The following is a 24,955-nucleotide window of genomic DNA, read 5'->3' as shown; positions in this document are numbered from 1 at the left end:
TCTATTCGTTTAAACTTAAATGTCTGCATATGAATGTTTTGCTCATTATCCTTCAGAAGGAACAAACTTTCAGATTGACAAAGCATTCCCGCGCTAAATAATAACTTTTCTGATGCGTTAATTAATTATGAATGGACGGATTTTAAAGGGGAAATCGATATACGAGCGATCAGAAGGATAATGGTGATTGGTCATTCCGTTATTGCGTCTCTGAATAGCTAACCAATGGGCTTAGAGGTCTCACCCGGTTGTTGTCGCGGGAACTTTATGGAGCTATGAACACAAAACACTTATTAGCTGCTACTGTAGTATAACAGTTTGTAAACCACCAGCCATGCATGTGTAGCTAGTTATACATGCATCACACTGACTAAATATTTCGGTGGAATGCAGATAGGATGGCTAGCTAGAAGACACTGTTGCCAGCTATAGCTAGGTGGCTTATGCTTACTTAACTAAAGCCAGCTAGCTAGCTAGGTGGCTAACGATAACTAAAGCCAGTTAGCTAATCAGCTTAGATAGCTAGTTACCATGCTAGCTAGCTACAACCAAATCCTTTTTATAACTGCTACAACTGTCAAGGCTAGCTACCTAGCGAAATACACTAGCTAAATAAGCAAGCTCGACAATCTTGTGAAAAACTACATCTACGTTGGTTGCCTAGGTAACTAGCTAGTTAGGAAGTTAATTAAAGGTTGAATCGCAAACGTCTCACTATTATTATCCTGCCACTGTTATCCTCCCATTTTTTTAGGCAAGATACAGGTAGCCACCCTAGCTACTTACAGGTAGCTAGCTAGTTACCTATCATCTTTGACTGGAAGCATGGCACATCGACTGACGAAAGATGAGCTTGATGAACAGTTCGAGCAGTTTTTGAAAGAGGTGAGTTTAACGTTACTGCAGACACGATAGCAGCACTATGTCTGCAATTCTGTGGGTTCATAGCTAAAGTTACTCACTAATGACGGCCCTTTATGTCCACACCAAAGATGCTGATAACCAGCCTTTTCATCTGTGCCCATACTACTATGTATTCACCCAACTAGCTAGATGGCTACTTTAACCTAGTCACCATTGAATTGTATTCAGTCTGTCTCAGATGACTCAGTGGATTTGGGTGGCGGTGCTATGCGCTCCAGTGTTCTGGACAGCTTGGGCAGAGCCTCTCAGAAACCACCACCAAAGAAGACATCAGCTGCCCCTGTGCCGTGGTGGCAGGAGGATGACAGCGAAGAGACACCTGGCAGAGGTAAGCAAAGCCAGGGATGTGTAGGTTGATGTGCTTCAGTTTAGTTAGGATTCTCTCTCTCTCTCTCTGTGCGTGTCATTGGTTCATTCTCTGTGTATGTGTCTTTGTGCTTGAGTGTTTCATGACATGCTGAAAGGTTATATCTTTAGAGGGACACTGACTATGTGCTGATTTCTCATCTGCTCTGTAATTCATGGAACATCTGTTGCATTTAATTTCAGCATCATAACATGTCCATCATAACCTGTTCCCTGCTGCTACTCCCCTGATATTTATGGTTTGACCCCTTTCATGAGTTCATCTTTGATTAGTTTACATCAGTCGACTCTTCATGACGCATTTGTATATCAGTCTTGTTGTTCTCTAGCTGTCTGCCCCCCCCTTCTTCTCTCCTTTCTCTTACATCTCCTCTTTCCTTCCAACTGTCCCCAGCAGAGGCTGCCAAACGCAGGTTCACTAAACCCAAAAAGCCCCAGCAGCAGGCTGTGGTGAAAACTCAGGAGGATGAGAGTGAGAGCAGCCCAATGAAAAGCACCCCTCAGGGTATAGGAATCATTACTGTAACCCCCTAGTTTCTTAGGGCCACCCAATGGCACATTGTCTCCCCATCATTGGTGTTAGTACAGTGACGTGCTGCCAACCATCACTTTCTCTCATTAGCTTTAGTCCTGGCCTCTAACCTCTCCTTTGCTATATATATTTTTTTTGCCTTAGATCTTCTCTTCCTCCAAGCTAACCCTTAAATATTTCTAGCTCACATTTAGTAGTTCTCTCCTTTTGCCCACCTACTCTTTGAGGGTGTCCCTTTCACCGAGATCCTTTTATTTGTGTGTACAGAACATGATTCCTTTCCATGATCTACTCTCTTATCTTCCGTTGGTTAGCTGTCACAGTGGAAGCCCCCACAAGGCCCACACCCAAACCTCGCAGCAAAACTCTGGATAGGCTCAGTCAGCTGGACCTGGTCCCTGGAGCCAATCAGGATGCTTCTTCTCACATTGCTGCGGGGACGGAAAATAACAGCCCAGAACACGACTCCTCCCACTCTGCCAGGCAGTGGAGCCCTCCCATGAACGAGAGCTCCCGTAATGCATCAGGAGAGGGGAGTCCTGAGGAGAGTACCTCTCTCCGCGACACACCAGTGGACAGTCACAGCAGTGATAGTGACTCACAGAGTCTTGAAGAGGGTAAAGTCGTAGCAGCTAGACTAGATACAAATCCCCAAAACCCTGGTAGACTAGTAGTTAGACTAGTATGGTATAATGATAGTAGCTAGAGACAGATCCAAACCTGCTGCCCTGGCAGACTAGAAAGTAGAGGCTAGAAGTGGATATTCAACATCATATGACTGTAGTCTCGTATTGCCACACTTCCCAGACCTGTATCCACATTAAAGGTGGAAATCAAGGTTTTTATGACTTAAACCATGATTAACCATGATTTTTGTGAAATATGGATTTAAAACATTCTCTTTACTCTCTTTGTCTCCTTGTCACTAATTTTCATATTTATTCATTTTGTTTTCCTCTGCTAAGGGAACAGTGTAAATTAACAAATTAAATGCATAGCTTTGGGGTAAAAATCAAGAACTTTCTGGACCTCAAGGGCAGGTGTTAAGGTTACTGGTGCTAAATCCGGTCGTGTTCTGTCACCTCCAGACAATTCAGTGTGTTGAGGCGAGCTGTGAGCAAAGTATTTTACTGTTAGTTTCAGCGCTTCATTTGGGCAAATTCTTTCACTAGTAAAATGACTCCCAACTGCTTTTACTAGTCTAACTCTGGAGAGCCTGACATTAGCTCTTGTTTTGTTTTTACCATAACCAGCTCTTGTTTTGTTTTTACCATAACCAGCTCTTGTTTTGTTTTTACCATAATCAGCTCTTGTTTTGTTTTTACCATAATCAGCTCTTGTTTTGTTTTTACCATAACCAGCTCTTGTTTTGTTTTTACCATAACCAGCTCTTGTTTTGTTTTTACCATAATCAGCTCTTGTTTTGTTTTTACCATAACCAGCTCTTGTTTTGTTTTTACCATAACCAGCTCTTGTTTTGTTTTTACCATAACCAGCTCTTGCTTTGTTTTTACCATAACCAGCTCTTGTTTTGTTTTTACCATAACCAGCTCTTGTTTTCCATTCTGTAAATGTCACGATGATCATTCAGTGCTGAAATTGAAAAGTTAGGCATGTTTTGCCATGGTGAGACTTAGGAAAAACTTATTTTTTTTTAAATCTTGACAGCTATTTGTATTCCAAAACCATTTGAATATTTATGAGGATATGGAGCTTTTCTATAGTACCCTCCCTCCAGTAGACTGACAGCAAGTGGTTGTGGAGCTGAGATCAAAGTTAGCTCTACTGCTCTGTCTTCTCTCTTCTGTGTGTGCTGTTCCCCTCTTAAATCGACTGCATGGCCTTTGAGGGGCTCTGCAGGCCTGTATACCCCAGGAAGTCAATCTCCTGCGAATGATAAAAGACAGAGCTAATGAGCTACATTACCATAGTGGAGTTTCAAACACGGCCTGGAATATTGACAGCTTGGTGTCCACATGGATGGACTCCTTTTTTCTTTTTTTTAGCTGTCTGCTGAGCTGTCTGACCACAATAAGGCCAATACAACAACCACAGGTCCTCTTTCAATTCTGGAAGTAGCCTAAAGCAAGAGCAATTTCTGTTTCCTGTAATTACCTGAATTGAATGGTCCATTATTTTGTTCTTTTCCAGGATTGCTGAGATCTGAGAAGACGTTCTGTAAGTCTCTGAGAAGATCCCAGCCCATCCAGGAGGAGGAAGAGGAGCTGCAGCATCAGGGAGTAGAGAGGGGTTTGGATGAGGAGGGGGGGGCAGAGCCTGTCATCTTCAGCAGAGACAGTCTGGAGCCTGAGGGTGAGTCTGCTCAGGAGGGATGGATAGATACTCTCTCTATGATGTCACCAGATCTAGCTCAATCCATTGCTAATCTGACATCAGGGTAGTGACATGTAAGCAGCTGTACGTGCCAGATTTGAACTATTTTACTTTAAACTCTTTGAAAGTAGCAATGGTTGAAACATGTCTGTCTGTGTCTGCCCGTGATTGTGTCTACCCAGACTCTGTGATGGCGTCCGGACCAGGTCAGAACGCTGCAGTGGGTCTTGGTCTGGGCATGGACAGCCTGGAGGAGGAAGAGGAGAAGGCCCGCTTCTTTGCCCACCTGGAGGGAGGTGTGTCCTCCACCATAGACTACTCCAGACTCAACAAAGATCTGGATTCCACCAGCGCCTCCACCACCGCTACCACCCTCAGGTATCTACCACACTCCACGGCGCTCAGGGGGATGTTGTCTCACAATGGTCTCAGATTGGTTTTGCGTTTCCACTTTCGAGTGGTTAAGGTTAGGACTTTGTGAAGACAAGCTGATCCTAGATCTGTAACTAGGGGCATCTTCACTCCGGAGCATGACGCTCCGAGTCGCCCCAGGCCTAGCTGTAGCTGCCTTTTGAAGCCACTGCTGGGGTTGTCCCAAGGAGACCCTCAGTGTTGCAGACAGTTGCTGGGTAAGGTCATTACTGTCACTCCCAGCGTGTGATCTGTGAATGACACTTGTTCTGCTGTTTCTCCAGGAAGGCGGCTGTGGCGGGGGTCGATCAGAGAGAGGAGGAGAGAGCTATGGAGTCTGACCGACTCTCCCCAGGTAGGACAGATGATGCACTCATAGAATTAGGAATTATAATAAGAATTTAATAGGATCTCTATGCTCACACTACTTCAGACCTTGCTTGGTTCAATAGGTTTTGTTTTCTGTCAAATACTTTGAAGTTGGGGGGGGTGGGGGTTGCGCTTTTGGGACGATTCCATTGGTTCAATTGCAACATGCAAGCTCAATCAATTGCCGTTAAGGTATTTGAAAGGACACAAATCCTATTTGAACCCAGGTCTGTTGTTATTTACAGTGGCACTCTGTCAGACAAGTACTTGCACATACCTCATCTGCATGATTGTAGCTCATCAGTGAATCTGTTATTCTGTCTGTGCCTGCTGCAGCCTCCCCCCACTACAGTGAGGATGAGGACTTTGAAGATGAGGTCATTGAGGAGGTGAGACTAGGTTTTATGCGATTCTGATTTGAAAATTGAGTAATTTAGTTCTAATAACGCTTTGTAAGGGAGTGATTTGAACCAGAGGTTTAAAGTTGGTTGTAATTGCATCATTTAGAATTGCCCCATGATGAGTTGTAAAGCAGGAGTCGTTTGTGCTGCTCACATGCTAATCACTCTGGGTTTTAAAAAAGCCACAGTTTATAAAGGTAATAAGGCATTCAGCAGTTATCCCATCTCTCTCTCAAGAGGTAGAGTGAGAAGAAGGGGTCTTTAATGGCGGGTGTGCCAGGCCTTGTCTGTGATTAGCTGAATATGTGGTGAGTGACTGACTGCATGGCTCTTCTGTTTTGCTCATCTCGTTTGTTCTCTCTCTTTCTTTCAGGAGCCTAAAAGGCCTGCCATGCTCACCAAAGGTAATATAAACCAACATCCATTTTTCTTTTCTGGGTTGCAGTTATCTTCTCGACAATGCAGCAACAATAATAAAATAGAAAAATACGAACCTAAAGTAAATGGCTCTGTAGAATAGAATGAACATTTTAGCATAAGTATAATACAGGAAGGCACAATATAGTCCAGTATTTACATGTGTTTGGGGGCAAGGGCCAATTGGGAAGCAAGTCTTTAGTGTGTGTGTTAGGGCTGCACGATATACAAAACTTCGGTACTTTTTTGATACTAGAATTCTTGTTACTTTCGGTACTTATGTCAAATGTGTCTCACGACGTCTACTGATTGAAAGAGGAAAGTCTGTTCCTATTAGCACAGCCGATGTTCCCTTGTAGCACGAGAGCACTGTGCTGGCTCCTCTTACTCATTGCTAGCCTGTCCTGAGGAATCACTGCACTTATGCTGCACAGAAGGTAACACTTGAGTAATGCAACAAGGAGTTAACACTCAAATAATTTCAGTGTTGAAACGGTTAATTACTGTTCACAAAACAATGTCCATTACAGGCTAGAACACTTTGCAATGCAATTAGATACCGGTAGCTTTCAGCTTTGTAGGCTAACTTGCCTTGCTAGCTTACAGCTGACGCTAACATCAATTCACTACCCTGGTACCTTGTTTGTGATATGAAAATATTGCTGGCTTCAAAGCTGATTCTCCCCAAAAACTATCCATTCACGTCGTCTTCCCCACCTCACGTCTCTCCTAGTCAAGATCATTTTTGCTCGAGCCTTATGGAAAGCCTTCTGTGTCTTTGCGTGTCAAAGATACGTCAGATTTTGACACGCATTGACCCAAATGCCGTTCCATAGAGCCTCGAACTGACTGTGTGTGTGAATGACGTCATGGGTCTTAAAAGAGACAGCCCACACTTTTCTAAAATAAATGCAAATGTTGTTGATCAGTACAATAAAATAAATCCCAAATGGAAGGGAAACTGATTGTTTTTCATCTGTAGCCCCATGAAATCAGCCAAAACAAGTTCAATAACTTAATACATGCACACACACTTATTGCTTCATCTTATTGCTTATCCAGTTCAGTTTTCTGTGACTGGCTAATACGCCTTCTGTTTTTGCTGTGGTATCGACTATCGTGATTGTATCGAGCATTGTGATACTAGACCTTGTATCGTGACAAAACTAGTGTGTGTTGTGTACAGAGTATGTATATACAATGTCTCTGGTTCCTCCAACAGTAGCCCTGTTTCGCAGGCATGTGATTTATTCCTGATGAATCATTTCCTGCTTTTATGACCCCTTCCTCTATTCATTCAGTATTGAAACTGACCTGCCCCTAAAATCAATATTCTATTTGTCCTGATCACATCATTTCCTGATGTAAGTGTCCCTCCATGATTCTCTGGACTCGACCGGTGAACTCCTGCCCCCTGGAGCGGACAGTGACACCAGGGAGGAACCAGGGAGCAACCAGGGAGCAGAGTCCATCGAGACGGCACTACCAGGTGAGACCAGACCCCTAGACACTTATGTGGATTAGGTTTCATCTGTGTCAGTTTGGTGGTGGAGGATGATGGTGAACCTGGTGGTGTTCCTGTGTGGTCTGTGTAGCCCAGTCGTATGGCCAGAGTGGGGCCAGTGAGATGGAGGCTCTACAGGAGGCCTACAGACAGATCAGTGGCTCTCTGGAGGACTCAGAACATCATCACCACCCTTCATCACCAGTCAGGAGGGAGAGGAGGAAGAGTAATCCTGTTCCTGTCTCTCCCTCTGTACCTGAACTCTCCAGAGGAACACTACTAGCACCAGTCTCCACCACAGAGTCAGGTTGGTCGGTCTCCACCACAGAGTCAGGTTGGTCGGTCTCCACCACAGAGTCAGGTTGGTCGGTCTCCACCACAGAGTCAGGTTGGTCGGTCTCCACCACAGAGTCAGGTTGGTCGGTCTCCACCACAGAGTCAGGTTGGTCGGTCTCCACCACAGAGTCAGGTTGGTCGGTCTCCACCACAGAGTCAGGTTGGTCGGTCTCCACCACAGAGTCAGGTTGGTCGGTCTCCACCACAGAGTCAGGTTGGTCGGTCTCCACCACAGAGTCAGGTTGGTCGGTCTCCACCACTGTCTGTGGTGAACCTATCAAGTAAATAGAATATGGTTTTCAATCGTAACTAACTGCAGATCCACACATGTCCATCCTTATTCATATCTGACAAGATGGTACATTTGAAGTTGTAAGATTGTGTTGAGGTGTTACAAATGGACTTGAATTTCTGATTGATTCATGATTGATTGATTGATTAACTTCAGTGTGTTTTCTCAGAGCTGCCCACTGCAGAGGAGCTGATGCGTCCCATCCGACCAGACAGCATGGACGACACAAGAGGCTTCACTCTGCAACCTGCTAGGTGAGTCTACATCTGTCTGTCACAGGGCTGTAGTAGGGAAGGACAACCGACACTCTCTGGAAGGTACAGAATGGAGTGGATAGACGTTAACATGAGCTGTGTGTTCACAGTGGGATCCAGTTCACCTCAGAGAAGACTGGCCAGTCCTTATGCCATAGATCCCGTGAGTCAAGCCCAAGACGCTCAGCAGAGCCAGACACTCCTCCGGCCTCCCCAGGCCCCCGTCCCAGAAGCATCAGAGAGGAGGTACAGAGGCTGATGAAGCAGGATCAGGACAGCTCCTCCCCTGACCTGACTTCCACTAACCCCAGCAATAAGAGAAGACTGCAGGTATGGGCCGGGAACGGAGCCCTTGTTAATAAGCACTAAACCCTACCATACATAACCACACTGATTCAGGCGTTCACACCTACCTGAACTGTAACTGTTTCCACATTACATAGCCATTGCTCATCCTAATATTTTATATATTTCTTAATTCCACTCTTTTACTTTTAGATTTGTGAATTGTTAGTGACAACTACACTGTTAGGAAGACAATAATTTCACTACACCCGCAGTAACATCTGTTAAATATGTGTATGTGACCAATAACATTTGATTTGCATCAATGGTGATTATCATTTACAATGTAGACGGTGACATGGCAGTGATTTGTATATTGACAATATATTTTGCATAGGTTCCTGGACGCTCTACGGTACCTGGTCCCTTCACATCCTCGTTGAGGAAGCCTTATGTTTCCCCTGGCAGAGGTAGAGTGGAGAGTAAACCATCAGCCGTGCCCACCAAGACCTCTGGAGCAAGGAAATCTGGTCCTACCAGACCTGGGGCTGTAGCCAAGCCCCCCTCTCCTCTAACCCAGAGGAAGCCTCTCAGCCAGACAACATACCAGAGCCTCAGCCCCCTCCTCTCAGAGACAGATAAAGGTAGGAGAAAAAGAACTCCTCACACATTGACAACCAAAGCCAGTAGGTGTAGTGTAAGTGTGTTTAAAAAAAGATCTGTTGTAGAGTTAGAACTATATCTAAGTAGTATAGCACATAACAGTACTAAAGTATAGTACATAACACTAACATTTACCACATGTTGCTGTGTGGTTGTACTCCTGATCCAGACTAATGTTGCTGTGTGGTTGTACTCCTGATCCAGACTAATGTTGCTGTGTGGTTGTACTCCTGGTCCAGACTAATGTTGCTGTGTGGTTGTACTCCTGGTCCAGACTAATGTTGCTGTGTGGTTGTACTCCTGGTCCAGACTAATGTTGCTGTGTGGTTGTACTCCTGGTCCAGACTAATGTTGCTGTGTGGTTGTACTCCTGATCCAGACTAATGTTGCTGTGTGGTTGTACTCCTGATCCAGACTAATGTTGCTGTGTGGTTGTACTCCTGGTCCAGACTAATGTTGCTGTGTGGTTGTACTCCTGGTCCAGACTAATGTTGCTGTGTGGTTGTACTCCTGGTCCAGACTGTGGTGGTCTGAGGGTGAGCAGTGAGCTGGTGGCAGGGGTTCAGTCCTTCGCTGCCTTCCTCCAGCAACAACATCGGATGGAGACGAGAGGTCGCCAGGATACCAGTCACACGGTCTCCTGGGAAACCAAAGGTCAACAGGAAGCCAGCCAGACTCAGACTGAGTGTCCATCAGAGAGGAAAGTAAGTCAACATACTGGAGTAGTTTTTCAGTCTGTGGTGCATCAGTGTGCTGCAATTTCTTTTCAGGTAAGTATGGTATTTTTCTCCATTCACTTGATCATATGATAGGGGTGTGACTTCTACTTTGTTACATTATCTAACTCAGCTGATTGCTGATTGCTCTTTGCTCTATCATAAGTCTGACTGATTTCAGTTTGGATCTTTTGTAGTGTGTTCATACCTGGATGAATATATAGCAGTCAATTTGTGTTGCCTTCTTGGTGCCGAATTTCACAACATCTTTGTTTGTGCAATATTTTGTCCTTCGATACACATTCAAGTGCTAGCAACTATCCATTATAAAAGACTCTGACCATGTGTTACCCCTCTGTCTGTCAGAGTGAGCCCAGGGAGGAGGGCAGGTCTGGGGAGGTGGAGGAGAGCCCCCTAGTGTCCAGGCTGAGACTGCAGCTAGCCCAGAGGGAGAGAGAGCTCCACACCAGAGAGGAAGAGCTACTGCTGCAGCATGACACAGAGGTCAGCTCACTGAGACAGGAGAACTACCTCCTGCAGAGCAAGGTAGAGGGACACACACACTACTACATTCATATGGACAGTCATATCTCTAAAGAGCATAGTTCCATCTGTTTGGCCACTTGTGACTTCCTACATCCTTCTATTGTAACAGAAAAGAACATGTTCTCCATGACGGTCAGAACAGTTTAAAACCCCTACGTCAGCACTCCTGTTGCTATGGCACTGCTCATTTTATTTAGCTGCTTTGTGTGTCTGGCTTTTGTAATACTGTTATTCAAGCTATTGAATAAAGCAGTTTTGAAGGACCCAGCTGACACAGGAGCAAAATAAAATATTCCATTAAATATTAGCATGTTATCTAAGATATCTCTGCCATCCAATGAAGGCCAGTTAAATTGGCTCAAACTGTATTTTGTGAATTCAACTGTAGTAGATGCATACATCACTCGTGTATTATTTGTGATGTGTAGTTGTGAGTCTTGTCCCTTGTGTTTCAGCTGCACAGTACAGAGGAGGCCAACAGCAGGAAGAAGGGCCGGTTGGGTCGCGGTCTGGACGGGCCCTTGGACCCCCTCACGGAGGACAAACTCAGACTGATAGAGAAAGAGGTGAAGGAACAGGAGACCATCATCCAGGGATACCAGCAGGTCTGTACACGTCTGTCTACTCTGTGGTTGCTTGGCCGTCTCTCTTGGTCTTTACTCTTCCAGTCTGTGTTTTAAGGAAACAACACTTAAATGTACTGCATTTGTTCAGAGCCAGGCTGGCGGTGACTCATTGGCTTTGAATCCATCCCAATTTACCCGGAGTCTCTGTGACTGCAGAGGTTATATGTATACAGGCCACTGTTCAGGGTAATGGAACTCCTCTGTTCACTGACTTAATTCCAGGAGGGGGTGTGGGTTTGTAGCAGGCAGCACAGTTTTTTCCTCCAGATTGTGACCAGCTTAGAGATGTGACACTGTGTGACAATAACACTGTCTGATAACCTCTCATAATCAAAATCAAATCAAATTTATTTATATAGCCCTTCGTACATCAGCTGATATCTCAAAGTGCTGTACAGAAACCCAGCCTAAAACCCCAAACAGCAAACAATGCAGGTGTAAAAGCACGGTGGCTAGGAAAAACTCCCTAGAAAGGCCAAAACCTAGGAAGAAACCTAGAGAGGAACCAGGCTATCTGGGGTGGCCAGTCCTCTTCTGGCTGTGCCGGGTGGAGATTATAACAGAACGTGGCCAAGATGTTCAAATGTTCATAAATGACCAGCATGCTTGAATAATAGTAAGGCAGAACAGTTGAAACTGGAGCAGCAGCATGGCCAGGTGGACTGGGGACAGCAAGGAGTCATCATGTCAGGTAGTCCTGGGGCATGGTCCTAGGGCTCAGGTCCTCCGAGAGAGAGAAAGAAAGGGAGAAGGAGAGAATTAGAGAACGCACACTTAGATTCACACAGGACACCGAATAGGACAGGAGAAGTACTCCAGATATAACAAACTTACCCTAGTCCCCCGACACATAAACTACTGCAGCATAAATACTGGAGGCTGAGACAGGAGGGGTCAGGAGACACTGTGGCCCCATCCGAGGACACGCCCGGACAGGGCCAAACAGGAAGGATATAACCCCACCCACTTTGCCAAAGCACAGCCCCCACACCACTAGAGGGATATCTTCAACCACCAACTTATCATCCTGAGACAAGGCCGAGTATAGCCCACAAAGATCTCCGCCACGGCACAACCCAAGGGGGGGGGGCGCCAACCCAGACAGGCTGACCACAACAGTGAATCAACCCACCCAGGTGACGCCCCCCCCCCCCCCCCAGGGACGGCATTACAGAGCCCCAGCAAGCCAGTGACTCAGCCCCCGTAACAGGGTTAGAGGCAGAGAATCCCAGTGGAAAGAGGGGAACCGGCCAGGCAGAGACAGCAAGGGCGGTTCGTTGCTCCAGAGCCTTTCCGTTCACCTTCCCACTCCTGGGCCAGACTACACTCAATCATATGACCCACTGAAGAGATGAGTCTTCAGTAAAGACTTAAAGGTTGAGACCGAGTTTGCGTCTCTGACATGGGTAGACAGACCGTTCCATAAAAATGGAGCTCTATAGGAGAAAGCCCTACCTCCAGCTGTTTGCTTAGAAATTCTAGGGACAATTAGGAGGCCTGCGTCTTGTGACCGTAGCGTACGTGTAGGTATGTACGGCAGGACCAAATCAGAGAGGTAGGTAGGAGCAAGCCCATGTAATGCTTTGTAGGTTAGCAGTAAAACCTTGAAATCAGCCCTTGCTTTGACAGGAAGCCAGTGTAGAGAGGCTAGCACTGGAGTAATATGATCAAATTTTTTGGTTCTAGTCAGGATTCTAGCAGCCGTATTTAGCACTAACTGAAGTTTAGTTAGTGCTTTATCCGGGTAGCCGGAAAATAGAGCATTGCAGTAGTCTAACCTAGAAGTGACAAAAGCATGGATTAATTTTTCTGCATCATTTTTGGACAAAAAGTTTCTGATTTTTGCAATGTTACGTAGATGGAAAAAAGCTGTCCTCGAAATGGTCTTGATATGTTCTTCAAAAGAGAGATCAGGGTCCAGAGTAACGCCGAGGTCCTTCACAGTTTTATTTGAGACGACTGTACAACCATTAAGATTAATTGTCAGATTCAACAGAAGATCTCTTTGTTTCTTGGGACCTAGAACAAGCATCTCTGTTTTGTCCGAGTTTAATAGTAGAAAGTTTGCAGCCATCCACTTCCTTATGTCTGAAACACATGCTTCTAGCGAGGGCAATTTTGGGGCTTCACCATGTTTCATTGAAATGTACAGCTGTGTGTCATCCGCATAGCAGTGAAAGTTTACATTATGTTTTCGAATAACATCCCCAAGAGGTAAAATATATATAGTGAAAACAATAGTGGTCCTAAAACAGAACCTTGAGGAACACCGAAATTTACAGTTGATTTGTCAGAGGACAAACCATTCACAGAGACAAACTGATATCTTTCCGACAGATAAGATCTAAACCAGGCCAGAACATGTCCGTGTAGACCAATTTGGGTTTCCAATATCTCCAAAAGAATGTGGTGATCGATGGTATCAAAAGCAGCACTAAGGTCTAGGAGCACGAGGACAAATGCAGAGCCTCGGTCCGATGCCATTAAAATGTCATTTACCACCTTCACAAGTGCCGTCTCAGTGCTATGATGGGGTCTAAAACCAGACTGAAGCATTTCGTATACATTGTTTGTCTTCAGGAAGGCAGTGAGTTGCTGCGCAACAGCCTTCTCTAAAATTTTTGAAAGGAATGGAAGATTCGATATAGGCCGATAGGTTTTTATATTTTCTGGGTCACGGTTTTGCTTTTTCAAGAGAGGCTTTATTACTGCCACTTTTAGTGAGTTTGGTACACATCCAGTGGATAGAGAGCCGTTTATTATGTTCAACAATAGGAGGGCCAAGCACAGGAAGCAGCTCTTTCAGTAGTTTAGTTGGAATAGGGTCCAGTATACAGCTTGAAGGTTTAGAGGCCATGATTATTTTCATCATTGTGTCAAGAGATATAGTACTAAAACACTTGAGCGTCTCTCTTGATCCTAGGTCCTGGCAGAGTTGTGCAGACTCAGGACAATTGAGGTTTGGAGGAATACGCAGGTTTAAAGAGGAGTCCGTAATTTGCTTTCTAATAATCATAATCTTTTCCTCAAAGAAGTTCATGAATTTATCACTGCTAAAGTGAAAGTCATCCTCTCTTGGGGAATGCTGCTTTTTAGTTAGCTTTGCCACAGTATCAAAAAGGAATTTCGGATTGTTCTTATTTTCCTCAATTAAGTTAGAAAAATAGGATGATCGAGCAGCAGTAAGGGCTCTTCGGTACTGCACTGCACGGTACCGTCCTTCCAAGCTAGTCGGAAGACTTCCAGTTTGGTGTGGCGCCATTTCCGTTCCAATTTTCTGGAAGCTTGCTTCAGAGCTCGGGTATTTTCTGTGTACCAGGGAGCTAGTTTCTTATGAGACATTTTTTTAGTTTTTAGGGGTGCAACTGCATCTAGGGTATTGCGCAAGGTTAAATTGAGATCCTCAGTTAGGTGGTTAACGGATTTTTGTCCTCTGGCGTCCTTGGGTAGGCAGAGGGAGTCTGGAAGGGCATCAAGGAATCTTTGTGTTGTCTGTGAATTTATAGCATGACTTTTGATGTTCCTTGGTTGGGGTCTGAGCAGATTATTTGTTGCAATTGCAAACGTAATAAAATGGTGGTCCGATAGTCCAGGATTATGAGGAAAAACATTAAGATCCACAACATTTATTCCATGGGACAAAACTAGGTCCAGCGTATGACTGTGACAGTGAGTGGGTCCAGAGACATGTTGGACAAAACCCACTGAGTCGATGATGGCTCCGAAAGCCTTTTGGAGTGGGTCTGTGGACTTTTCCATGTGAATATTAAAGTCACCAAAGATTAGAATATTATCTGCAATGACTACAAGGTCCGATAGGAACTCGGTGAGAAACGCTGTATATGGCCCAGGAGGCCTGTAAACAGTAGCTATAAAAAGTGATTGAGTAGGCTGCATAGATTTCATGACTAGAAGCTCAAAAGACGAAAACGTCATTTTTTTTTTTGTAAATTGAAATTTGCTATCGTAAATGTTAGCAACACCTCCGCCTTTGTGGGATGCACGGGGGATATGGTCACTAGTGTAGCCAGGAGGTGAGGCCTCATTTAACACAGTAAATTCATCAGGCTTAAGCCATGTTTCAGTCAGGCCAATCACATCAAGATTATGATCAGTGATTAGTTCATTGACTATAATTGCCTTTGAAGTAAGGGATCTAACATTAAGTCGCCCTATTTTGAGATGTGAGGTATCATGATCTCTTTCAGTAATGACAGGAATGGAGGTGGTCTTTATCCTTGTGAGATTGCTAAGGCGAACACCGCCATGTTTAGTTTTGCCCAACCTAGGTCGAGGCACAGACACGGTCTCAATGGTGATAGCTGAGCTGACTACACTGACTATGCTAGTGGCAGACTCCACTATGCTGGCAGGCTGGCTAATAGCCTGCTGCCTGGCCTGCACCCTATTTCATTGTGGAGCTAGAGGAGTTAGAGTCCTGTCTATGTTGGTAGATAATCACAGAGCCTACAGCCGAGCTCCTAGAATCGGTGGCTACAGTACACACACCACCAAGGTGGAACTGTAGCAGTTCTTAATTAGGCATGCTGAATGCATTCCCTCATCTCACAGCTTCTAGTCATATTCATTTCTAGTTTGATCTTATGTGTGTTAAATGCGTAGAACCGGTATTTCCGATCAAACTAATTTACCCAGATGGGCCTATAGTTGAGACGATGTGATTCTCTCTCCTTGCGGTGTGTGTGGGTAACAGGAGAATGAGAAGTTGTACCTGCAGATGAAGGCTCTTCAGGCTCAGAGTAAACTCAATGAAGAGGCCATGTTCACAGAGAACCAGAGGCTGTTAAATGAACTGGCCCTTACCAAGTGAGTTGACACATACATATACACAGACACGTACCTATCCACGTCATTGAATGTTAACACTGAAGCTTATTTATGCCCAGGGAGCAGATGAGCAACTCGCCGAGGACAGTGGGTAATGTAGGCTGTGTGGCCCATATTGAACGCATCACACAGCTGCTGGGCCAGATGCAGGCAGCACAGGTGAGTGTTCAGTCACGTCACACAACCACCTCTAAAAGGAAGGCCTTGATGTTGCTTTGGAGATTAAACAATCAACTCATCTTAAAAGGGAAAGACCAGTCTCACCTTTGTGTGTGTGTGTGTGTGTGTGTGCGTATGCGCACGCACAGAGGACTGAAGAGAGACTGGTGGAGGAGACCCACAGGCTGAAGCAGGAGAAACAGGCCCTGGAGGTGGACCTTGAAATGATGAGGAAAGAGAGAGACCTGGCCAAAGCGCAGGTCGTCAACACCTCAGGTTAGTGCGTGAGAGACATGGAGGCTTGACTGGAATCAAACCTCTTGTTTCTACTCCCATAGGACAATGTTCCATGTTTCAAATCCAGTGACTTTTCCAGACGTGTGGTTTAAACCTCCTTTAAAACTTCCCATTGTTGTGGTTGATGTCAAGTGGAGCTCTGACATGCTGTATTGTCCTTGTCTCTGCCAGGGGATAAGAGCTTTGAGCTGCAGGTGGCAGAGGACAGGCATAAGGAGGAGGTGTGTGGTCTGAAGAAGAGGCTCCAGTGGTATGCTGAGAACCAGGAGCTGCTGGACAGAGACTCTGCCAGACTGAGGGCTGCCACCGCAGACACACTCAAACTCACAGAGCAGGTAGGACCCCAATCGCACAGAGCAGGTAGGACCCCAATCGCACAGAGCAGGTAGGACCCCAATCGCACAGAGCAGGTAGGACCAACTTGACCTTATTTGAGAGTGTGTATTGTATTGCTGTCATTTCTTGTAGGTCAGTATTTTGAATTAACCGTTTGCTCCTCCAATCAGGTGGAAAAGCTGAAGATGGAGGTGGGAAAGAGAGCCAATCAGAGTAAGACTAAAGAGAGAGCTGGAGACGCTAAGAGGATACAGGACCTAGAACGACAGGTGAGTCAGTTGAGAAATATTTCCTGTGTGCGCGTGCATGTATCCCTGAATAGCAGCCTACCTCTCCTTTCTCTCGTGACTCATGCCATATTTCTGTTCCCCCTCTCCCAGGTGAAGGAGATGGAGAAGATTCTCAGACAGAGGAACCCTAACTCCCTCCCAGCGCTCATCTACGCTGCAGCCAACGCACCTGCAGTGGATGAGGATGGAGGGGCCAAGAGCTCCCCGCCCACTCAGACCAGGGCCCTATTGGAGCGGCGCATCCAGAGGCTGGAGGCGGAGCTAGAGAGCCGTGACGACGAGGCCAAACGCAGCCTCCGAGCCATGGAACAGCAGTACCAGCGGATTAAGGTCTGTTCATACTCTCAGCTGAGTGGCACTGTTATGTACTCAGACAACCCTGTGTTACCATTCCCTGTCACTAGCCCTCAGTCCTGTACCAATTAGCACTCTACACATACTTACAACGACTTAGTCACAACCGCTTCAAACTGCCACTTAGAACTACCTGAAGATGTTCATCCTCAACACAAAACACTCTGAATGTCCTCTGTCACACAAAGGGAAGATAAGAACAGGGTGATCCTTGCTGTTCCCCCAGTTATCTTCATGTCTTTTCAGAGAGGGCTCCGAGGGCAAGTTCCAACAGCCTTGTACAACACTTGAATTGACAGTTCTGTCCGACTCACGGTGGAGACCTTGGGGATGTCAGTGATTCATCCTCTGTATAATCGTTGTCATCATTTCCAAATGTGTGATGTCATTAGTCTTAATGTTTCATTAGACCAACACTGACCAGGGGGGGGAGAAGCTTTTTCTCAGGAGATGTGAGATCAATAAATTGTATCAATGGAAATAAATCCCCTAAATATAAAAGTATACTAATTTACTGTGTGTGGTTGTAGCTCCAGTATGAGCAGCAGATCAGTGATCTGGAGCAGCGGTTAACCCAGAAACACCCGGTCCAGACCGGGTCACCTGGGGTCTGGCAGGCCCAGGTCTGCTCCCTGCAGCAGGAACTAGATCTCCTGAAGGAGAACCATCAGAGTAGAGGGAGAACCCTACAGGCTGAGGTCCACTCCCTACAGGAGCAGCTCACACAACAGGCACAGGTAGGCCTACCTCTCTCTTGTCTACCTGCCTTCTTGTCTACTTAGCCCACCTAAGAGGAAATAAGTCTCAGTGATTCATCCTGGGTAATTGTTTTGCATGTATGTAATGTTACCTCGAGCAGGTGTATTTTATTTAAATCAATCAATTAATCAGTCTACCACCGAGCCAGAGAGAGCCCCCCAACGCAGCCCGTCCCGACATCAGCGCCAAGCAGAGACGGCCCTGGGGGTCCGGATAGAGAGACTCAACCAGGAGCTGTCAGCCAAGACCCGCAGCGTCCAGGAGCTGAGCCGCACCGTGGAGAGACTCCAGAGGGAGAGGAAGACCATGCTGTGTGGCCCTGGCCCCAGATCCGAGGGCCGTGTTGGGCCTGGGGAGGCCAGGCGGCAGGCGGCCGGGTCCAAAGGACCCATGGTGGTGGTGGTGGCTACCCCAGGGGAGAGGGGAGGCACGGTGGGAGAGACCGCAACGTTCCCTCCCACTCAGGATGAGAAGGACTACCAGCCCACAGCGTTCTCTGGGAGCCACATCTCAGAGGTGCTGCAGGAGAGCGAGGGGTTAAGGCTGCGTCTGGAGCAGCTGGAGCTGCAGAGGGACAAGGAGAGGGTGGTACTGCAAGCTGCAGCCGCACAGGCCCAGGCCGAGCTGCGCAGGTATGTAGACACACACACTCATTTTGAATGATTTATTTAGACCCACAATAAAACCTTTCAGTAAAAAAGACTCCAGTAGTTCAGTGGTTGTACAGGTGCCTGACTCATTGGTAGAATGTTGTTCATTGATGGAGCTTCTATAAGGCTTTTCACAATTGTGTACGGACACAGTTTCCTCCATACAGACATACTGGAATATTCCTGCACAGTTTACAGCCATGTGCTCATTGTTGATCTTGTAATATGAAGAAATAAAACTTTAACGTTTTAAGCTAAACAGTCTGATCCGTTTCATCAGCCTCATTGCTTTTTAAATGATGTGCAGCGGTTGTATTTATATTGGATCTTACATTTCTGTCTGATACTCTATGGGAAAGAAGGATGGTAATACATTTTGTTTTGTCAAGTAAAATGGTGTTACAGAGAGAAATTGGGGGGACAAGTAACCTAAGCTTTTGGACAAGTAACCTAAGATTTTGGACAAGCAAAAACATCTGTCTCACTTGTCCAAAGTACAAATGGCAAAGAAAGTTCATGTCAAGCCCTGCACCTAATGATCTGTTTTTATCTGGCAGCCCTGCAGCAAACTGCAGCCCACACTAATGCACTTGTCCGAGACCACCAAAAATAAACTCCCAAAAAGGGCTCTCTGATCCAAGGCTGGTGGTAATTTATAGCCGAAGCCTAAATATATAATTGCAACACACTCTTGCAATCAGAGAGATTTCAACATGATTCTCGATCCCAAATAGACCCCTAATCCCTACACCCTAGGCATGCATTTGATACATGCTTTTGATGCCGTCACATTCATCCGTCCATTACATTGAAATAGTCCTCCGATTTTTAAAGTCACACCAGCCTCCACTGGTATGTAATATGCAACAGTGTGTGGTGGTGTTTACAGGGGCCTCATTTTATAAACGTTGCATTAATTTCACAAGCCGCGTCGTGAACAAGCATTATAACTCCGCCTGGAACCCGCCAATCATTCACCTATTATGGTGACAATAACAGCCTTATTGTTCCAGTTCATTTGGAACTGTTGGAATTAGCTTAAAGTGGTTTCTAATAGAAATGGCAAACGTTTTGCATCTTATTATACTTTCCTGTTTTTTTTATGAGTGAGTGTCATCCCTTATTTGCATAAAATAATACTTGCCTCCTTGCAATGCATTACTTCAACCACTATAAATTGTGTGTACGCATGGTCTAAAGTTTACGAGGAGGTAAGCTCATTCTCACGTCAACTTTAATTTTGTAAATGCCAACTTTTTGTCTGAATGCATGTTTTGTGTTTTTTTTTTTGTACGTACGTTTTGTTGTAAATAAGGCCACAGGTGTGCTGACCACCAGAGGATTAGGGTTAGATGATATGTGATGGTGTGTCATGTTTTTACCTATCCTGCAGGGATAGGGATACTACATACCTGGTTTGAGGAGGTTGTGAGGTGTCTTGTGTGAACTCTGAGTTCAACTCAGGATAACCTGTACTGTGAAAGTGGCCAGGTCCATTTCTAACGAACCTGCTCCAAGGCATTTATCCTGAATGAAGTGTCTGAGCCACCAGTTGAGGATGAATCCATTCAGATTCCCAACCTCGCAAAGAATACGTCATCCCCTTCGTTTGAGGAAGACGACTGATTAATCAAATATTTAATCAATGTTTTTTGTTTAAAATGCTTCACATTACACATTTAGTAATGACAGAATGCATTTGAAACTTCGAAACTTCATGCACAGTACAAAAGTTGGTAATGCAATGATTTTATCAATAGTAGTGAGGGGGGGGGTGCTCATGCATTGACAAGCACACCAAAGACGACATTAACGATAAATAATCAAATAAAGAAAGCACTTCTAAAAGGGTCCTACTAATCACCCCCAAAACAACCCAAACGTGCCTGAAACAGCTCTGGTCAAAAGCCGTGCACATTAAAGGGAATAGGTTGTCATTCAGAACACAGACAGCGTCCCTGGTCATTCAGAACACATACAGCGTCCCTGGTCATTCAGAACACAGACAGCGTCCCTGGTCATTCAGAACACAGACAGCGTCCCTGGTCATTCAGAACACAGACAGCGTCCCTGGTCATTCAGAACACAGACAGCGTCCCTGGTCATTCAGAACACAGACAGCGTCCCTGGTCATTCAGAACACAGACAGCGTCCCTGGTCATTCAGAACACAGACAGCGTCCCTGGTCATTCAGAACACAGACAGCGTCCCTGGTCATTCAGAACACAGACAGCGTCCCTGGTCATTCAGAACACAGACAGCACCTTGTACCAACATCTGTATGCGCCAACAGACAGGACACACTGATCTACATACTAATCACAGGTAATCTCATTGAAGGAGGATAATTGTTTCAGCGGGGTCGCAGAATTAGCATTACACAAGCTGAATTAAATGTAAAAGGCTTTGAAAATAACATGTTTGGTATCTGCTCAGTGCTCTGTTGACGTTTTAGAAAGATGCTTGTTTTTGTGAGAGATCTGAGAACAGGATTTTCACATTTAATATGAAAAGCTTCTACTAAAATGTGAAAATACTAGATGTCATGTCTCAATCTATATCCATCTTACCTCATATTGTTTGATGTCTTGTGGATTTGAGAAAAAAAGATGAGTTCAATGGGAAAGTGTGTGTGTGTGTGTGTGTGTTACTGTTTGTAGGTCGTAGTGAATATGGAACCAGTTGTATCGTGCTGTATTGTGTTAAATGAGGAAGGGCAGCAGAGGTTTAGTAGCAGCTTGGCCTGGCTGTTTCATGACATCACCATATGAATTATAATCAGCGTCACTAAAATACAGTCCACCAAGCCATTATTGACATCGTTTTGTGTTGTTTTTGCTGCCAGTTTGTTGTTTTTGTGTATTTTTGGGTACCTGTTTGTGGTTGTCTGATCGCATGTTTGTGGTAATTAGTAGCACCATTCTAAAAGCCTGTTTTACACCATATCCTGATGAATTTTGTTTCATTTTGATCTCTGCATAAATCAAATGTGGCACTGACTCGCCCATTGATTGATGTTTCAGCATTGTCTCAATGAAGAGTTCAGCGTTTGGCTAGCCACGTGCAATATGCACACAGTTACAAGCCTGCTCGAGTTGGTGGCAGGCGGACGAGCAATATTCGTCATACGGATTAATCAAATCAAATTATATAGCCCTTCTTACATCAGCTGATATCTCAAAGTGCTGTACAGAAACCCAGCCTAAACCCCCAAACATCAAGCAATGCCGGTGTAGAAGCACAGTGGCTAGGAAAAACTCCCTAGGAAGAGAGGAACCAGGCTGAGGGATGTCCAGTCCTCTTCTGGCTGTGCCTGGTGACGATTATAACAGAACATGGCCAAGATGTTCAAATGTTCATAAATGACCAGCATGGTCAAATAATAAATCAAAGTGGTTGTCGAGGGTGCAGCAACTCAGCACCTCAGGAGTAAATGTCAGTTGGCTTTTCATAGCCGATCATTAGGAGTGTCTCTAGAGAGTTGAAAACAGCAGGTCTGGGACAAGTAGCACATCCGGTGAACAGGTCAGGGTTCCATGGCCGCAGGCAGAACAGTTGAAACTGGAGCAGCAGCACGGACAGGTGGACTGGGGACAGCAAGGAGTCATCATGCCAGGAAGCCTGAGCTGGAATGTGAAGCTGGCGAGCTTTAGAAAACCCTGAGTAAATCTAGCTAACATCGTAGTTACCCCTCTGGCGGGCTGGGTTAGAGGATGCTAAATGATTCATGGTGGCGTATCTACCTGTCCTGCAGGGTACAGCAGCATTCAGCAGAGCAGGTGTCCTCGCTCAGGGCTGACCATCAGAGGGAGCTGGAGAGCCTGCTTACCGGCCACGCCCTCGCCCACTCCTCCTCTAAAGTGGCCGAACTGACCAATCAGGTGACCGCGCAGGAGGTAAAGGCTCACAATGGACCAATCACATGTCAACTGAAAGTTATTGGTGGTGTTCCAGGTATAACGTATCAACTGGATAAATGGGTTTGTTTTTATGAACCTTCAGATCATGGTTCAGCATCTGCGTGACCAGGTGAAGGAACTGCAGGGGACCAAGGATGCTCTGGCTGTGTCCAAGCTGAGGGAGGACACCCAACAGAACCAGGTACTTGTGATAACATTTATCGTCCTCAACTTCATCAACACACTAGTGTTGTCACAATACTCATTATCACAGAACTTGAAGTGTCATAGCAAGGAAACAACACAAGGTGACTATTTCCTGGGGAGAGCACAACATTAATGCTTGTTTCATCTCTTTATAGCTGACAAGGCTGTTGGAGGAGCTGAAGCAGGCCAAGGAGTGCCACAGCCCAGAGCTCCGACACTTCACTAGCCTGGAGAGAAAGATCCACAGCATGGAGCTACGACACACTCAGAGGGAGAAAGAGCTCCAGCAGGTGAACACACACACACACACACAGAGGAAGAAAGAGCTCCAGCAGGTGAACACACACACACACACACACACACAGGAAGAAAGAGCTCCAGCAGGTGAACACACACACACACAGAGGAAGAAAGAGCTCCAGCAGGTGAACACACACACACACACACAGAGGAAGAAAGAGCTCCAGCAGGTGAACACACACACACAGGAAGAAAGAGCTCCAGCAGGTGAACACACACACACACACAGAGGAAGAAAGAGCTCCAGCAGGTGAACACACACACACAGTGGAAGAAAGAGCTCCAGCAGGTGAACACACACACACGCACACACAGGAAGAAAGAGCTCCAGCAGGTGAACACACACACGCACACAGAGGAGGTCCTTCTGTAGCTCAGTTGGTAGAGCATGGCGCTTGTAACGCCAGGGTAGTGGGTTCGATTCCCGGGACCACCCATACATAGAATGTATGCACACATGACTGTAAGTCGCTTTGGATAAAAGCGTCTGCTAAATGGCATATTATTTTTTTATTATTTAGCTCCAGCAGGTGAACACACACACACACACACACACACACACACACACACAGAGGAAGAAAGAGCTCCAGCAGGTGAACACACACGCGCACACACACACACACACACAGGAAGAAAGAGCTCCAGCAGGTGAACACACACACACACACACACACAGGAAGAAAGAGCTCCAGCAGGTGAACACACACACACACACACAGAGGAAGAAAGAGCCGCTGCAGGTAAATCCACCCACAGAAAGAACATTGAATAACACACAATGACCAAACACTGAACATTAACACATATGCCCACGGTGCCATCCTGCAGGTGATGGGTCAGACTCGGCTGGTGGTGGAGGCTGAGCAGCAGTCTGAGGTGGAGCGTTGGAGGAGGCTGGCTCAGGGGAAAACCCGGGAGCTGGAGGTCTTCCGTCTGGAACTGGACTCTATCCTGGACGTCTTGAGAGAACTTCAGAGACAGGGAGTGGTCATCCCTGCTCCGGACCAGGCTTCTGCTGTACCTTTCAGCTGGAGGACCTGAAACATGGGACATAGGCTCTTTCTAATTACTTACAAATCTGTCCTCATCTTGTCTGATCTGAAAGAATTGACCAGGCTAAAGCCAGCTTAATGATGAGCTTGCACTATTTAAGTCTTTTTTTTGTTCAGTGCAGATAAAGGGGAGAGGGGGGATTTGTAAGCAATTGAGAGCCAACTCACACATCCTTTAGGAGAACCCATCATTGTGCTGAACAATCAGGTTATTTCTTTTTGTAGATTTGTATTTTTATACTTGATGATTTTAAATGTATTAAGTTATTCAATGTGTGTTACAATATTTTTCTATTTTGTATAATTTCTTCCTGTGTGTTTTTGAATTTGTAACAAGTAAAGCACAAAGATAAAAACATCTCAAAGGTGACTAACAAATTATTCAAATTCACACTTTGAAATTGGCCTATTGGCCTTTTTCCCCAAGATAACGGTTATTGGTGACTCCAGTTGTGGGTTGTTGCTAAACAGTAGCATATCATCAAAGCTCCATAACATGTATTACCATAACATCTGACAAGAAATAGGTGGCTGCAGTTATTCATGGCAGCGGTGTCACAATAATGTTAGGTTTATTCTTCCCTGGTCGAATCCTTAAAATTAGAGGATTGAAACGGCATCAAACACATCAGGGATTTGAAAGTTCTATTCAAGTTTATTTTTCACCTGGAGAATCATGTCAGGATGAGCCTGCAGGAAGGGTACCACATGAGGGAGGAGGATGTCTTCCCTGTAACACACAGCGTTGTCATGCTGGAGGATCATGTCAGGATGAGCCTGCAGGAAGGGTACCACATGAGGGAGGAGGATGTCTTCCCTGTAACACAC

General features: G+C 45.6%; 1 protein-coding gene across 5 annotated transcripts; it reads left to right on the top strand.

Annotated features, from left to right (window-relative positions):
* On the top strand, nucleotides 1-24,492 carry cep162 (centrosomal protein 162). 5 transcript variants are annotated; one of them, XM_046314950.1, is made up of 30 exons: nucleotides 4-664; nucleotides 755-885; nucleotides 1,093-1,252; nucleotides 1,685-1,795; nucleotides 2,137-2,439; nucleotides 3,974-4,135; nucleotides 4,339-4,534; nucleotides 4,852-4,922; nucleotides 5,273-5,325; nucleotides 5,711-5,741; nucleotides 7,124-7,243; nucleotides 7,350-7,565; nucleotides 8,056-8,140; nucleotides 8,251-8,470; nucleotides 8,823-9,069; nucleotides 9,608-9,792; nucleotides 10,171-10,350; nucleotides 10,806-10,955; nucleotides 15,691-15,803; nucleotides 15,884-15,983; nucleotides 16,133-16,259; nucleotides 16,452-16,615; nucleotides 16,787-16,885; nucleotides 16,997-17,236; nucleotides 17,791-17,997; nucleotides 18,152-18,651; nucleotides 22,424-22,565; nucleotides 22,672-22,770; nucleotides 22,931-23,065; nucleotides 23,904-24,492. In XM_046314950.1, exons 2-30 carry the CDS (start codon nucleotides 826-828, stop codon nucleotides 24,114-24,116), a joined length of 4,689 nt encoding a protein of 1,562 aa, XP_046170906.1. In that variant the 5' UTR covers nucleotides 4-664; nucleotides 755-825; the 3' UTR covers nucleotides 24,117-24,492. The 5 variants fall into 5 exon arrangements, with proteins under 5 accessions (XP_046170908.1, XP_046170906.1, XP_046170907.1 ...); XM_046314952.1 differs by having other exon boundaries at nucleotides 1-885; nucleotides 10,171-10,308; XM_046314951.1 differs by having other exon boundaries at nucleotides 4-885; nucleotides 1,688-1,795.
* Nucleotides 24,493-24,955: the final 463 nt, after the last annotated feature.

Source organism: Oncorhynchus gorbuscha, linkage group LG19 (genome assembly GCF_021184085.1).
Source record: "Oncorhynchus gorbuscha isolate QuinsamMale2020 ecotype Even-year linkage group LG19, OgorEven_v1.0, whole genome shotgun sequence".
Lineage (NCBI taxonomy): Eukaryota > Metazoa > Chordata > Actinopteri > Salmoniformes > Salmonidae > Oncorhynchus > Oncorhynchus gorbuscha.
The sequence above is the reverse complement of the archived record's forward strand: the minus strand, read 5'-3'. Positions and strand labels throughout refer to the sequence as shown.

Coding starts and splice junctions, on each gene's coding strand:
- cep162 (XM_046314950.1), top strand. CDS start 826: ATGGCACATCGACTGACGAAAGATGAGCTTGATGAACAGTTCGAGCAG. Junction 15,804..15,883: donor AATGAACTGGCCCTTACCAA/GTGAGTTGACAC, acceptor ATTTATGCCCAG/GGAGCAGATGAGCAACTCGC. Junction 22,566..22,671: donor ATCAGGTGACCGCGCAGGAG/GTAAAGGCTCAC, acceptor ATGAACCTTCAG/ATCATGGTTCAGCATCTGCG.